At 37.6% G+C, this 14838-nt stretch overlaps 1 protein-coding gene across 3 annotated transcripts in view; it reads left to right on the top strand.

Annotated features, from left to right (window-relative positions):
* Positions 1 to 14838, top strand: part of LOC150079426 (histone deacetylase 4-like) — a 352480-nt gene that overhangs the window by 31152 nt on the left and 306490 nt on the right. For all 3 annotated transcript variants that reach the window (XM_090383436.1, XM_090383431.1, XM_090383432.1), the window contains one exon: positions 5123 to 5250. In XM_090383436.1, coding sequence (XP_090239562.1) covers positions 5226 to 5250 — 25 coding nt within the window. In that variant the 5' untranslated portion in view covers positions 5123 to 5225. The remainder of the gene's footprint in view (positions 1 to 5122; positions 5251 to 14838) is intronic.

The raw sequence follows: 14838 nt of genomic DNA, 5'->3' as shown, positions 1-14838 counted from the left end.
GTAGCAACGTAGGCGGAGTCGACACGCGCTTGTCACATGATCGAGAAGAGCACAATAGAAAAAAATTCTTTGAATTAGCGCGGAAAACTAGGTTGGATAAACATTCTCAATGCTGAAGTAAATGTCAAAGAAAAAATAAATGGCGTGGTTGATCTTAAGTTTCATAATTTTTGCTTTAATCAAACAGCAATTTTTCTCGGTCTAACTTTCTACTTCGTTAAGACTTATCCTCACTTTTACTGTCTAGACTTTGGTACAAAAAGGCACTCTGCTAGAAGTTGGAAAATGGCGTAATATTAGGCCTAACTGTCTGCACTCCTATTGGCCCAATCTTTCTCTCTCTGTCTTTATGCCTCAGTTACGTAAACTTAAATCGATACCTGGAACTTCTAACATCGTCAATCTTATGTTTCATGCAAGAAGTTTCGTTTTCAATCATATCACGCATGCATCACATGATGCAATGTGATTAGAAAATTTATAGTTGTCAAATGCTTAACTACGTTTATGCAGCCATGCTGCGTGTTACATAACTACAGCTACAGTTAGCTTGTTAATTAATACTACGCTTACAAAATATAATTAGAGAAGGAGAAAAAATATTTATCGCTACATCCTTGAAAAAGAGACTGTTGGGATTAGTAATGTGTTTAGGTAACCTAGAGAAGGAAGGAATATAATAAAAAAGTGTAAGAATTGGCCATACAATACACACAGCTTATTGATTCCATATTCAGATGACTCATGGTGTTAGTAGACTCAACACTGTAGCTGAATGGTACGTTAGCCATCAGTCACAATGAAAAGCGTAACTACTCTCTTACAACTTCTGGAAAAGATCCGAATCGCTCACCCTCGCTGGCTGAAGTGCATCCTCGCGACAAAAAGAACTTTTATTGGTCTTTTTACGCTGTGGCCGAGTCAATAATTCTTCCTGAAATTCAGCTTTTCATCCCTAAAACAGTCATTGTTATGACGTAAATTTTGAACAAATCTCAATTCAATTCAACTTCTCAACTCAACTTCAATTTTCCAATCTAAAAATGACATCTGAGCATTCAATAATCAGCAAAGTTAGTCCGCTTTCTATCATTCTCTCACCTAACTTTGTAGACCTGGTCAGATAGGTCATAAAGTTCAGAACATTCTACCTACAGTTCGTCATTAAATAAAGACAGTTTTTCACCATCTGTCATTCTTTCGACATTAAACGAAGGAACACAAATACAATCTGGTTTAAATCGTTCTATCCCCTCAACTCCTCCCCATTTCGTTCTTTGTTACGCTTCGTACGAGTGCATGGGCTGATCCAACGAAGCCCAATCAGGTAATGAGTATTGACGTTTTTGGTATACTCTTTGGTCACGCAATCTGCCCATCAGCTTGAAGATAGTAGAGAAGTGTTCCAGATGGTAATCAATTATATCAATATTCAATTCAAATACTTCGTTCTTGAACAGTCCGTTGCTCAAGATTAAGACTATATATGGCCGGACAAAATGATCGAATAATATAGGAAAAAAAAAAAGAAAACAAAACTTAACATCTGCTATCTACTTAACTGAAAAGCGTTAAATATTCACGACATCATAAAAAGCCCCAGTCATAGCAACACCTTGATAGAACCTCCATCGATTTTTAGAATTCAAAAAGAAAATAAAAACCTAAAGTTTTACCTCATTTTGAAATGGCTCGTAAAAGTTGGTTTCCAGGAAGTCGATGAAAATTTTATGTATGGTAGGTTGTGAATATCCAAAGCTCCTCGGCAGTTCGTCGCCTGGACATTCTTCATAGCCGATACGAAGATTGAGATAGCAGTTCCAAACAGCATAATGGCCGAATAAACTAAGCTGTTAATGAACTGGAGAATTAATGTGATCGAGCAAGCAATTTTATTCTATTCCAGAATGACTAATTCACTAACTCACTAGCCAAGGTGATGGCTAGTGAGTTAGTGAATCGATCCAGTTGAGTCTAATTATCTAGCCGAATCACTGACGTGGCGCATTGATAATCTAACTGGAATCACTGAGCACAACCTTAGCCACCTAAAATGTGTTTATATCAGATATCGATAGCTGATATAACAATGCTTCAGTTACAACAAAATGACCAGAACCACCTACGTACATGCCCCAAGGTGCAAAATCTACTAACAAATGAGTTGAGTTTGAGTTTTGAGTTGTTGTTAGGTTTTTGAGACTCATCAGCAACTTAAGCCATATTGTGCCCTATATAACGCAGAGTTTTATTGATGGTGCATTTAAATTGTTTTTTTCTCTCCCTCTTAATATCTCGCCACGTTGGTACATTGTGTCTGTAAACTGGAAAAGTGTCTAAGGTCGGCTTGTCTGTTCCCAGATGAAAAACAAAATGGAGGAAGACTGGATTTATTAGGGCCATTACGATTTTATTTTTGGAGCACCTAAAAATGGGTGCACCAGGGCCCCAGATTACCTAAACCTTGGTAACAGGATGGGAAAATTGTTTTTTATAGATAACTCATGAATACAACAATCAAGAACATTTGCCCCACCTTTGCGTGGAAGCCCAAGATATTTCCATCAATATTTGCATATATAAATAACATTCGTTTGACCTGTGGGAACCATTATTGGGTAAAACTCAGACCACAAGTTCTTAATTCTGCTCATATTTCATCTATCTAAAAAAAGAAAGTTCACATTAGCATTCGATCTGCAATAAATTACAATTTTGGACAGCTTAGAAGACTTGGAAATTTAAAATTTCTCTAGTGCCATTTCTCATCCATTTATATCTGTTAAAATCGACCCTTATAGGTGTTACGATTGACCCACACATGGAATAATTGTAACAATGCGTTTTTGTGGAAATATTTACAAAATAAAACTAAGATAAATGCTAGTTCTCTTAAAGGTATATCTGCTACCGGAAAGAAATGATCTTTCTTGTATATAAATCTCATCATTATTTGTTCTACAGTACAAACCTGGTTGTCATACGAAATAAATAAACCTTTGAGTTTCGCGTCTTTTCGATCACTCTGTACACTCATATTGCTTTCTCTTGGCCGCTATTTTTTGTCCATATGAACAATAATTACTTCTATTGCTGCGAAAACACTCCATAAAATATTCTCTTCAAGGTCCCCAACGAAACGCGAGGAACATAAAGGATTTCGACAATGGCATGAAACACATTGATATGTATGACTCGTGATTGGATGCGGTTTCTCTTTGAATTTAGCAGCACGCAAATATTTGTCCACCTCCAGACAACTTGTTTTCATGTAGTGTCAATCGATTTGGTGAGAAGATAATATTTCATTCATACGGAACTGACCAACTGTACGGAACCATGTTATTCATGGACTTAAATCGCATAAAGTGTACTGTATTTTAGCTTCAGTGAACGTATATCAGCACCACGCATCTCTTATATACAGGGTGGGTATAATCAAAGTGCTCCTCTTTGGTGGGTTATACACAAAGAACGGATAATCAGAGAGATAATCCACACCGAAACCACATATATTCGTTTTTCCGAGGCCTGGATATCTTTCATTCGAAATTTTGGTGTTATCCGATTATTTGTTTTCTATCTACAGCTACCCAGAATGGTTCATTGTAAGATTGTTTATTTAAATTTTTGAATGAAATACATTAGAATTTTGTTTTAGAAAATAACTAGGTTTCTTTACCTTTTAGATGCAGGGTGAGTTATCCAAAGGGTTTCAAGCATTCTTCTCGAACTAATAAAGTTAACCTTTCGCAGTTTTTGGAGGTTCTTGGACATAAGCTTTTTTAATTTTATTAATCTAAGCTTAAGTTTGTTTTCAAATTGAAAACTTCTTAAACTTCCTGAAAGGAAACAATCGATCGACAACATTTATTTTCTCTATAATACACCAGCTTATACCAATTCAAATTTATATAAGCTATGGTGTATTAGTCTCTAAATGTCGCCCTCGTGGGTAGCACAGTTGGTAGACTCGCCGTCCTCCCCACACAGGGTGAAAAAGACTTGAGTTCGAATCCGGTCGGTGATGCGAGGAACAATGGCCAAGTTAGTCGGTCTCAGGCGACGGCAGAATGGTTTTTCCTCCCGGAAATTTGGGTTTTTCGTCCAGCAAACAGAAAATCGACTTCAGAACACACGCAATTTACAGAGTATATATGGAGCAATATGGCCTTAGTTGCTGATGGTCCTAAAACCCTACTACAATAACAACAAATGTCTCTATTCATGGAAACTTTGGAATATATTGATTCAAGATCAATGCCTTGTAAAGCCACGCAAAAGTAAAATCTTCTGTATCAAGGAGCCCCTATCCTGTTCAAGTTACATCTATTCCATTACAGCCGTTTCCCACATCTGGACCTCTGTAGTTCCTATTACTCTCTGATAACTGAGTAATTCAGGAGAATACTGGATACTGGATCCTACAATGAATATTCGATCCTACAAAAGTATAAACTGCTGTCACTTATTAGAAAGGTGCAAATTGCTACTCTTATCGTCAGTAAAATTCCCTGCTCATCATCTGCTACTTTCTTTAAAGGTGCTTGTGATATTTCTATTGATTTCTGAGAAATTTGTCAGTGGCGCATGCAGCTTCCCAGTCATAGACGCCATCTAGTATTACATGGGCTACTGGCAGCTTGCAATCATTGATGTGTTCTGATCAGGGGGAGATTAATGTGTACAGGTGCATGAGGAGCTAGATTGGGCCCTTTTCCTATGGGCCCGGTCGCCCATAGGAAAAGGCTTCTTCTTCTTCTTAGGAGGAGGATGCCGATGGGAGGGGAGAACCTGTTGACTTTGGACCTCGGTTCCCCGATTGCCTAACTCTGTTGCTGGTTCTCACCCATCTAGGTGCTCATTGCCACCATACAATTCCATGGTGAGGATTTTCGAGATTAATCCTTTCTTGTAGGATGTTGCGTAACTCTTCTGTTTAGTCAGAAACTAGAAAAAAAAGGGAAAAAAAATGTTTCTAATTAATTTAATGGTTTCTTAATTTAATATCAATCTTCTAAACATTCGAATTACCGGCTTGTAACTCTTTACATAATTCATTCTGTATCCAGTTTATAAAATATGTAAATTTAACTTATTTTTCTTTTCATGCTGATCGCAGATATCTGGTCGCTCAAATCTCCTCCAGAGCTAAAGGGGCCCGGATTTAAGAAAGATCTGTGTTCCTGCCATTCCCACATCTACTCTGTCTTGGAAGGTCAGCGATGACTGAGCCACAGGCATCAAAAGGTAGGAACGTCAGCTTTTTGAATGACTCTAGTATGATCAATATTATGTTCAATTTTGTTCAATATTATGACTACATGATTTTTCCTCCCGGAAAAATCATGTAGTCATAATATTGAACAAAACAATGTGAATTAAAACGTAAGGGGGGGGGGAATGACGACCAGGTTTTTGAGTATATTTTTTAGATAGACCTAGGAACACTTATATGTATGGTTAGGGGGGCATATTCTCCCTCTGCCCTCCCCTGAATACGCTCTGACTACACGTATACTTTTAAACATGTAATATAAAGTATAAATGTCTACTTTTATACGTTTCGTGTCCAGCCAGGGCCGGATTTACACATAAGCTAAACAAGCAACAGCTTAGGGCCTCATATTACAAGGGGGGGCCTCGCTGCATCTTAAAAAAATACTTTTTTAATATTGTCACAGGTAAACTTCTCTGTAAGAGAAAAGGGCCTCATACATGTTATAGGGCCACTACCTAAATCCGGCCCTGTGTATCCAGCTAGCTGTATATAATGACCGTGAAATATATTATGCATTGACAGCTCATACATTTTAATACATTTTTTTTAATACATTTTACCAGTGGGCACATTCTCTGTTGCATAATTATTGCATAATTTCATATTTTGTTTCCCTCATTCGCCATCAGATGGCACGCACTGACTATTGCTTCTATTTATCCCGGTGAAATTTCGTATTTTTTCTCTTTTTTAACAGCGAAGTAAAAGTCAACAGTGGGGTGCTTCTTTGCGGGGGGATAGAAGCAGATCACCACCTCCTCAGGCACGTTGTATGTACTCCCACTTAATGTTTACCGGTCGAAGCAAAAAAAAAAAGTGGCGTGATTTTATTTTTCTCTCAAAGATGTCACTTCGGTTACGTCAGTTATTAGGTTGGATTTCGAGGCCAAAGAAAGCAGCTGAATGTTGAGGAAAAACACCTGCCTTGCGACTTTACCAGCGTAATTATGTTTCACGTTGCCGAAATGGTTTTAATGCGAGGTATTAAAGATAAATAAGTAGCAAAATATGTCCAACTGTTATTTTAAAACCATAAAGTGTGTTGCGAAATTGTGCCTTTGGCCTTCAGGAGGTAAAAGTTACAATGTGGCATCCAGCGTTTATTAATAGCTTTGTTATTACGTTCTATTAATCATTTTCGTACGATTAATACGACTTATCGATTGAGCAAAATAAAAAATACGAGCGAAGAGTGGTATTTTTAAATAATACTGTTTATTAATCTGCGAAAACTGTACTGTATAGACAATAAAGGATTACGAAAGCGTGTCTTGAAAAATAGTAACATAATCTCTTAGCAGGATTATTTTGTTCTTTCTGCTTGGGTGAATGCTCTCAACTATTTGAGAATTGTGAAGGTTGATATCGAATTCTACAGAACGACATTAAACTTTTTTTTTTGAGCTGGCCATTTTGAATAAGTTAATACGTTAACTAACTACGAGGGCTGTTTGAAAAGTAAGGTTACAGAGGCTGTTATATGCAAATATAACGATTGGGTAGTGATCTGCTGTGATATTTGACGTTGCAGTTGACTGGAGAGGATTTTAAAACAATATTTTAGAGCATTTTAAACTTGTGTGTAGAATACAGATTCTTTTGACGCTGTATGGATGATGGGAATTAAAATGGCTGCTTCAAAATATTTATGTCAACGTTCTTAGATCTTAAAAATATTAAGATTTAGTTAACGTTGTCATCGGACTAATTCTTAAGTATATTTTAATCTGTTGTGAACATAACAACCCGAATCTCGTTAGAAGCGTGAAATCACGAGAGCATCAGTCAGAATTAAAATACCAACCGCTGGCTTGACACACTGTTGTCTATGTGATTTACATGACCGGCCTCGGTGGGATAGCAATTTACACGCGGCAAACAACTTTATTTAAATACACCTCTCGAGCAGAACGTCCCTTTAGGTACACTCAATCATTGCCACCCCCACTCCCAAAGGCAAGTTTTAAAGCTTTCGTTTAATGCAGAGACCGCGATAAAGCGCGTGTCGCATTAAAGTTTAATATTCCATTAATATAATTTGTAGCCAGAGATAAATTATTCAGGGGTCGACAGGGGAGAGGAAATGAGAGATGCAATTCTGTACGTAATTAATCAATTCGGTTTCTTCACTATTACTTTGAGAAAGTGGCTAATAGAATATTTTGTGGCACGCAATTATGAGCCCACTTTATTAGATCCCCTAAGGAAAGATGTGTCTTGTTTAATATGGATTATTCTTGAGAAGGAAATATAATTCTCGATCTACTACGCCATTTGTTTTAGTACGTAATTCGAGTTATTAAAAATTGTATTCTAAAATCACATATCTTCAGTAATAGATTATAACCTTCCATCTAATATTGATTAATGAAGACCATGGCAAAAGTTGAGAGGTCAGTAAAAATATGCCTCTCATTTTGAACCTTATTTGAAAAGCCAATTGCATTTTTCCTATTATTACTGAGTCATACAACGGTAGCATTCAAGATCAAGGAGAATGCAGGTGGAGAGAAAGAAAGGTCTTTTTTTTGTTGTGTCACTTCCGGTTACTTTTACATTCTCAAGCACAGCCATCTTCTACGCTCCACCGAAATTTATAAATCCCTTTGCGTGATATTTAGTCAATGGTAGAAGATAAAACCAAGAAGCAAGATGGTTATTGAGCAAGGGACTAGGAGAGGTCATTTAATAGGTCCTCGTGACTGCCGATGTTATCAATCGAGTTGAAGATACGCTGGAAGTTCTCTACTTGTTGATCAACGCATTGGCATACACACATTGACTGCCGAATAGACGCAAATATAACCGTTGTAAAATATCACGCTCATCTGGTCCCAACTCATTAATTAAAGTAAGAAGAGAAGCCTAAATACTGACACGTACCAGTGTGCTATTTGCACGTGTTGACCAAAAGACGATTAACTTCCGGTATGTATCGAAATGCATACCAATACCACCATATTTAGGGTGTAACTCAATAATCGCCTTCACCGTTGTGCGTACGGTTTAATGAACGCTGATCGGTCTTAGGTACTTCTCGGCAGGTTGCAACATCGGTTGGTTCCACCAGGAAGTTGGCCATTCATCAGAAAGGGGGGGAGAGAGAGAGAGAACTGCATTTCCGTCGGAAGAAACGCCGCTAATTAGACATACACAACAGACGGGTGAATCGCGACAGCTAAACACGGTCGGCACCCAACCCACGTCATTCGTTTATTGTGGTATGTGCACACACGCGTTTCTTGATAAGCGTGGGGAAGGAATAGCAACAAGTATCCTTTTTTAGGACGTACGGTCCTTAAAATAGGCACGCGCATTTATTCCATCCCTCGCGCTGAGATGTGTCTAGCTGGCCACGCTTGAAGAGTCTCATCTGTCTGACTTTCGGACATTGTTGGCGCCGATATCTGATACTCCGTGACGTCTTTTATCCCCCATCTTCCACCTTCTCTCCTTACCTCCCTTGCTCGTAGCACGTCAGTGATAGGATCTTTTGCCATTTACTTTCGGACTTCCTTAATAAGCGCGAATTTTCTGAATAACACCCACTCGTCAGAACGGTGTACCAAAAAGAATTAAATTTGATTTATTCGGTTTTTCGTTCTAAATAGATCAACCCATTTTCATCGTGGTATTAAATAAAAACACGCGTCCATTTTATAAGCAGATAGAGCAACAAGAATTACTTTATTTATTTATTTTAAATTTTGCATACAGTTGAATACAGTTAGGATTAAGTTAAAAAAAAAAAAAAGTGGAAATGATCAATTTATTATCATTGACGTTTCAAGAACAATTATGGATTTCCTTCCTCAGAGAGAGAGACTTAAAATTAATCAATAAATTGGTGATTAATTTTAACACAGTGTATACCATTGTCGTTTTCATTTAATATTCTTAAATTCTACGCCCTCTTCTGGAGCATTTATTAAATAAACAGTGAAAGCTATTATAATATATACTAAAAATTAAATGATGAACTTGATCAGTTATTAGATATGTAACCGCAGTATCTTGTAAGATCTCCACTTTCCTCAAATAGCTGGAATTTTCGCATGAATTCAACTATGAGCAACCAACGACCTCGCAGCTAGCATAGTGGTTAAAGACCGTAGAACAGATGCAATTTACAGACATAATATTCCAATGACTCATGGCCTTAGTTGCTTTGGCACTAAAATAAACGAACAGACCAACCAGAGTGATTTGAAATCATTGCTAGTTTCTGCTAACTCAAAATTATTGTTATTGATATGCTTTTAAGACAATGGCGAAAATTCTTTCGTTAATGAGGGTCGTGTACTGCGCCACCGCGTTATAATTGTCCTTTCAGTGTATATCAGTGTATTCAATCTATCAAGAACGGTCCCGTAGAATTAATGGATTCAGCGAAGGTCCCTATAGATTGGAAGTGCGCATATTTTTGTGCTATTCACAAAGGGTCAAAGAAAGAAAGAATGGTTGTAGAGTTTTTGACGCATCAGCAACTCAGGCCATATTGCGCAGTACATAATATGTCTGTAAATTATAAGTTCTGTGATCGATTTGGCAGAGAAAAAACCACGCTACCTTCGCTTGAGACCGACTAACTCGGCCACGTTGTGAAAAGGCCCATAAAGATTCAAACTGAGGTCTTTCCCAACCGGAATGGGAAGGACAGTGATTATATATATATAAGTATTGTTTCTAATATTTTGGTTCGAATTATATTTAAATATATTTTCTCTGCACCTCACCAAGAAAAAAAAAAAAGTATTGTTTCTAATATTCTGTTAGGGTAGTGTATTTAAATCGGTGTTTTGCATATCTGTGAATAATTTTCGCATTGTGTTTAAAGTAACGTTTATGTGGAATTTCGCATAAATTGCCACAGTTTATATTATTGGCTTTCGAATGTTTTTTTTTTTTACAAATGGAAACACAAAGAGGCCACAGAACAGCGCCTCATTACACATCGTGCCTACCTTGACATTTGTTGCATCCTGTCTCTATCGTTTCTTTCTTCCGCTTGACATTCAGCCAGAGTGAAGGTCAAGGCTATCGTCGAATCATTCTGTTCGCAATAAAGCTTGTCATTCTATCTTTAATTCTAAAATGCTCGCTTTTCGAATATCTAAATTTAAATAGCAAAACTTGAAGCTTAGATAGAAATGATCAAACTCGTTCCTTCTTTCTTTCTTTCTTTTTAATTTCCAGCTATACTTTTGTGATAAGGAAGTTTCGTGCTAAGCCTAATGCGGAATTAAACCCGAGTATATAGCAGTATTCGGCAAATGCGAATCAAATGTGGTTTTAAGATAACAAAAGGCTGCTGCGAAAAGGAAATTGCATGCCCAACAGTCACGTGACCATAGGCAATGTCTCGCTGGATGTTTAAATGAATGTAAAAAAAAAGAAGAGCCAATTGCATGCCGGGAAAGAACTTTGCGTTTTTAAAGGAGAAAGCTAAAATACAAATCGTTGAAAATGGAAAGAATCACGCCAGATAATATTCACTTGGAATAGCAGAAAGCCTAAGTTGAGAAATTGTTGAACAGTACCCAATAGACCACTGTTGAATTCAAACGTACCTTGTGAAAGTCCCTATGATTTATATATAGTCCTACTATATACACTATATTTCCAAAAGTAAACTGACACCTGATGTTTCAAAACACCGTTGGAAGATTCAGAACTAATTTTTGACAGAGAAAATTGTACCTCATGGCATTGATTGTTCCAGGAACAACGACCAATGGTCAATCTTAAACCACGAGAAACAACCCCAGACGGTGATTGACAAACCCTTCTCCAAGCTTCATGGTTCATTCGCCAGACACAAACACAGCCATCGGATCGAAAAAGTGTGTACCATGATACTGCACTCCATAACACAGCTTTCCAAAGTTGGAGGGACCAATTCCCAAGAGTTGGGGTACCAGGAAAGTGGACGCCATACATTGTGTGCTGTGATTGGTTTGTGTGCACTGAACTCTTCAAAATCCGATGCTATGAAGCTTCTACATTTCGCCCTTGTACTCATACGAATTCCTTTGGCCTTCTTGAACACCCTGAATTGACATTATCATCCTATGATGACTCCATTTGAAAGTCTCTAAGCTCACGCCTCAACCCAGGTTCCTTCGTGACACGTGGACAGCGAATATGATTCATATTTTCCAAAATCACAAAGGTGCCACTTACTTTTGGCGATGTAGTGTATATACACCACATCAAACAGGTGAGACCTCTCCTGTTGAAGTTATGGTTATTATTTGTAGAGGCAACGCAGCAAGTAGATGGCGGAAACAGTTAAAAGTAGGTCATAGAGGGAACACTGATTAATAGGCAGATGGAACAGAATGCAATGAACAAAGGGCTTCGACTTCTTCACAAGAGGGGGTGACTCAGGTTGTTACAAAGTGGTACATGATGTTGAAATGGTAAAAGCATACTGAAATCGGATGGTACAAGGTCGGGATTGTAGAGTGGATGTGACAGTTCACAGATTTCAACAGCAACGTGAATACCAATGCAATGTTTGTCTGGTAATATGTTACAATACTGGAGACAGAAGATTCCAATGAATCGTTTTCGGCAGAGCATTCCAAAGGATGGTATAGACAACTTTATTTAGCAGAAATGAATGAAGAAGGAATTTTCACTGTTATAAATAATTTCAGGCCATAAATTACAGGGTAAGTATTTAGACAAGAGTGTGGGAAGTTTTGTTTTAGCCAGAGAGTTGTTGATTACATGAACAAGTTGCCTCCTCAGGTAGTTGAGGCCGAGTTTGAAGAAATTCAACGGTCAGTTGGATAGTTATCTACATGAGAAGGGAAATGCATAATTTATATTTTCTTATCTACTTTTTTGGCCCCTGCAGTCGAAGCCTGTGGCTTCCTTGCACTATATGGCAAGGAAGCCACATCAATCTCAATATTATAGAGATTTTGATAATAAAAACTGTCTTCTTCAGAGGATTAGTGTTGATCAAGTTACTTTACTCGTGTTTCACTAGAAGACTCTATTGCTCCTAAAGAAATGTAGTCGCCCTTGAAGGTTGTTGATCAAATGTTCATATTTGGTCAATTGTCTTCATAGTGGTTGCCAATCTTCCAGTTTTACTGGAATTAGAAAAATCAGAAAATTTCCATCAGGTTGTAGCTGTGTAGACCACGAAGATTTTTTCCCTTAAGTTTTGCGTGGAAAGAGGATATTTTTCAAGAAATAATTTCTTAATTTTATGCACGGCAACAGGACATTTTCAAGAAATTAACCAGAGCTTATAGGATTCAACTATGCTACAAATCTTACCACATTAAAAGATCCTTCTCCATTTATAAGTGTGTATACTGTGAGTTTAAAAAAAAAAAGTTACTGCGGACGTTGTCAGAGCAATCTATTCACGTTTAACATCACGTGACAATGCGGAGAAAGTCTTTTCGAAGTGATTTTTTAAGCTCACTCGACGACAATGCCATCGTGGAAAGACAAAGATACAGACAAGGTTCTCCTTCCCTCTCTGTCCCCACGCCTATAACGGCGCCCTCTGCCCGAATGGATTTATAGGAAAATTGTCATCGCGAGACCTTAATAAAATCCATCGCGGAGTTGAACTTTGGCTCAAAGTGGACACCGTGGTCAACTATTTTATTTATACGCAATTTGCCCATTTCTGTGATACTGAATCCACTTTTCTGTTCCAGTTGGTCGCAATTATTGTAATTGTAACTGCTTGAATAATATCAAAGAAATTTGTAACGATTTTGAAATTTATTTGGAAAGACTTAAAGACATCGATGGAGGGATTTGTTTTTTAAAAAAAAATTGCACTGTTACCATCTAGGATCACTACGTTCTTTGGGAACTCTAAAAGGCGTTTATTTAACGATATTTAACAACGTTTTATCCGTCTCAAGCCGAGACATATGTTGCGTTTCTGCTATTCTGGGGATAGGATGTCCTCGTGTACGTGTAAGATACGCCAGCGGTATCAGTGTTTGCTTCCACCATCGTTCTCGGCTTAGAGACATCTGCGATTGCCTCCTCCCACACTTATCCCACGCACTTCCCGCCACGCAGCGGTGGTTGTTTGCCTCCTGCAGTAATGGAGCCTCCTCCTTCTCTTCGCTTTCCCCCCGCGCCGGCCCCCTTCCTCTTCGCCCCCGCACACTTCGAGCTGCTTGCCATTCAAGCTATTTTTAGATTCAAGGTCGCGAGGAAATCGGTCTAGGGTAAGGAGCAGCATACGCAGTTGCCGTCAGATGTCGCCGCTGTTACGCGTGCACGTCGGTTTGATGTAATCGTGAGGACGCTTTTTTGTTTTGCCGGGATGAAAATTCTAAAGTATGTGCACAGCTGAACAGCGAATGAAAGAAGCAACGGCCTTGTGAACATATTTATCTGTTTGTATAGACGAGAAAGATGGCTTTGAAATCGCGTTACGCATCCGTTGGGCTTCCAACTCCTTTTTGAACTTCTTCGTGGATATCGCCAGCGAATTTTTAACGCCTGTTTCGATTTTCCTGTTTATGACGTCGTATAAATTATAACGCGTTATGAACAACGATGCGGTTGTTGATTTTTTAACTTTAATTATTGGAACCGAAAGAATCTGTTTTAAATAATGAATACTACTATTATTTTCTCTTCTTCTTCAAGAGGAGTGTTTGTTCTCATTTACGTGGGTTTCCTCAGCCTACAAGTTATTTTTTGGTAGGAATTTTCCCCCGCCACAATGTGCAGTTCACAGTGCCTTGGTCAGTTAAACCACAGGCTGTCATGCACTCCCGTACTCCATCCATCATCCATGTCCTCCTAGGTCTTCTACTTCTTCTTCTTCCTGGAGGTATCCATTCCAGGATAGCCTTTGGATATCTGGTTTTTTGCATACGTTTTGCATGTCCATACAATGCAAGTTATCATTGCAGTCAGTTAGAAAGCCCAATAAAGATCAATTTCGATGATTGATTATAATTTACAGTTTTCGAATGGCTTTTTTTGGGTCTGATATACGATCTTTGATGTGCGATTTGCTGTTCGAGCTTTGGACTGATGGACAATCTGATGTTCGATATTTAGTTTGGTATAAGATTTGATGTTAATCTTCAGTCTGATGTATGAGTTGATATTCGATCTTTAATTTGGTGTAAGATCTGATGTTTAATCTTTAACGTTTTAAATATTCTATTTGATGTACGATCTGATGTTTAAATCTTTAGTTTAATGTAATATGATGTTTAATCTTCAGTTTGATGACGATTTTATTTTTAGTTTGACGTATTTAATATTTAGTTTGAATGTATTAAATCTTTAGATTAATGTATTAAATCTTTAGTTTAATGTATTAAATCTTTTATTTAATATAGCTTGATGTATGATCTGATGTTTAATCTTTAGTTTGATGTAAATTGAGGTTTAATTTTTAGTTTGATGTACCATTTGATGTTTAATCTTTAGTTTGATGTATTGAATATTTAATTTGAAGTATTAAATGTTTTATTTGATATAGATTTATATATGATCTGATGTTTAATCTTTAGTTCGACGTATTTAGTCTTTAGTTTAATGAAATC

The sequence above is a fragment of the Mastigoproctus giganteus genome, chromosome 10 (assembly GCF_048544385.1).
Source record: "Mastigoproctus giganteus isolate SK-2022 chromosome 10, ASM4854438v1, whole genome shotgun sequence".
NCBI lineage: Eukaryota > Metazoa > Arthropoda > Arachnida > Uropygi > Thelyphonidae > Mastigoproctus > Mastigoproctus giganteus.
Note: the sequence above shows the minus strand (reverse complement) of the source record. Positions and strands in the feature narration are given on the sequence as shown.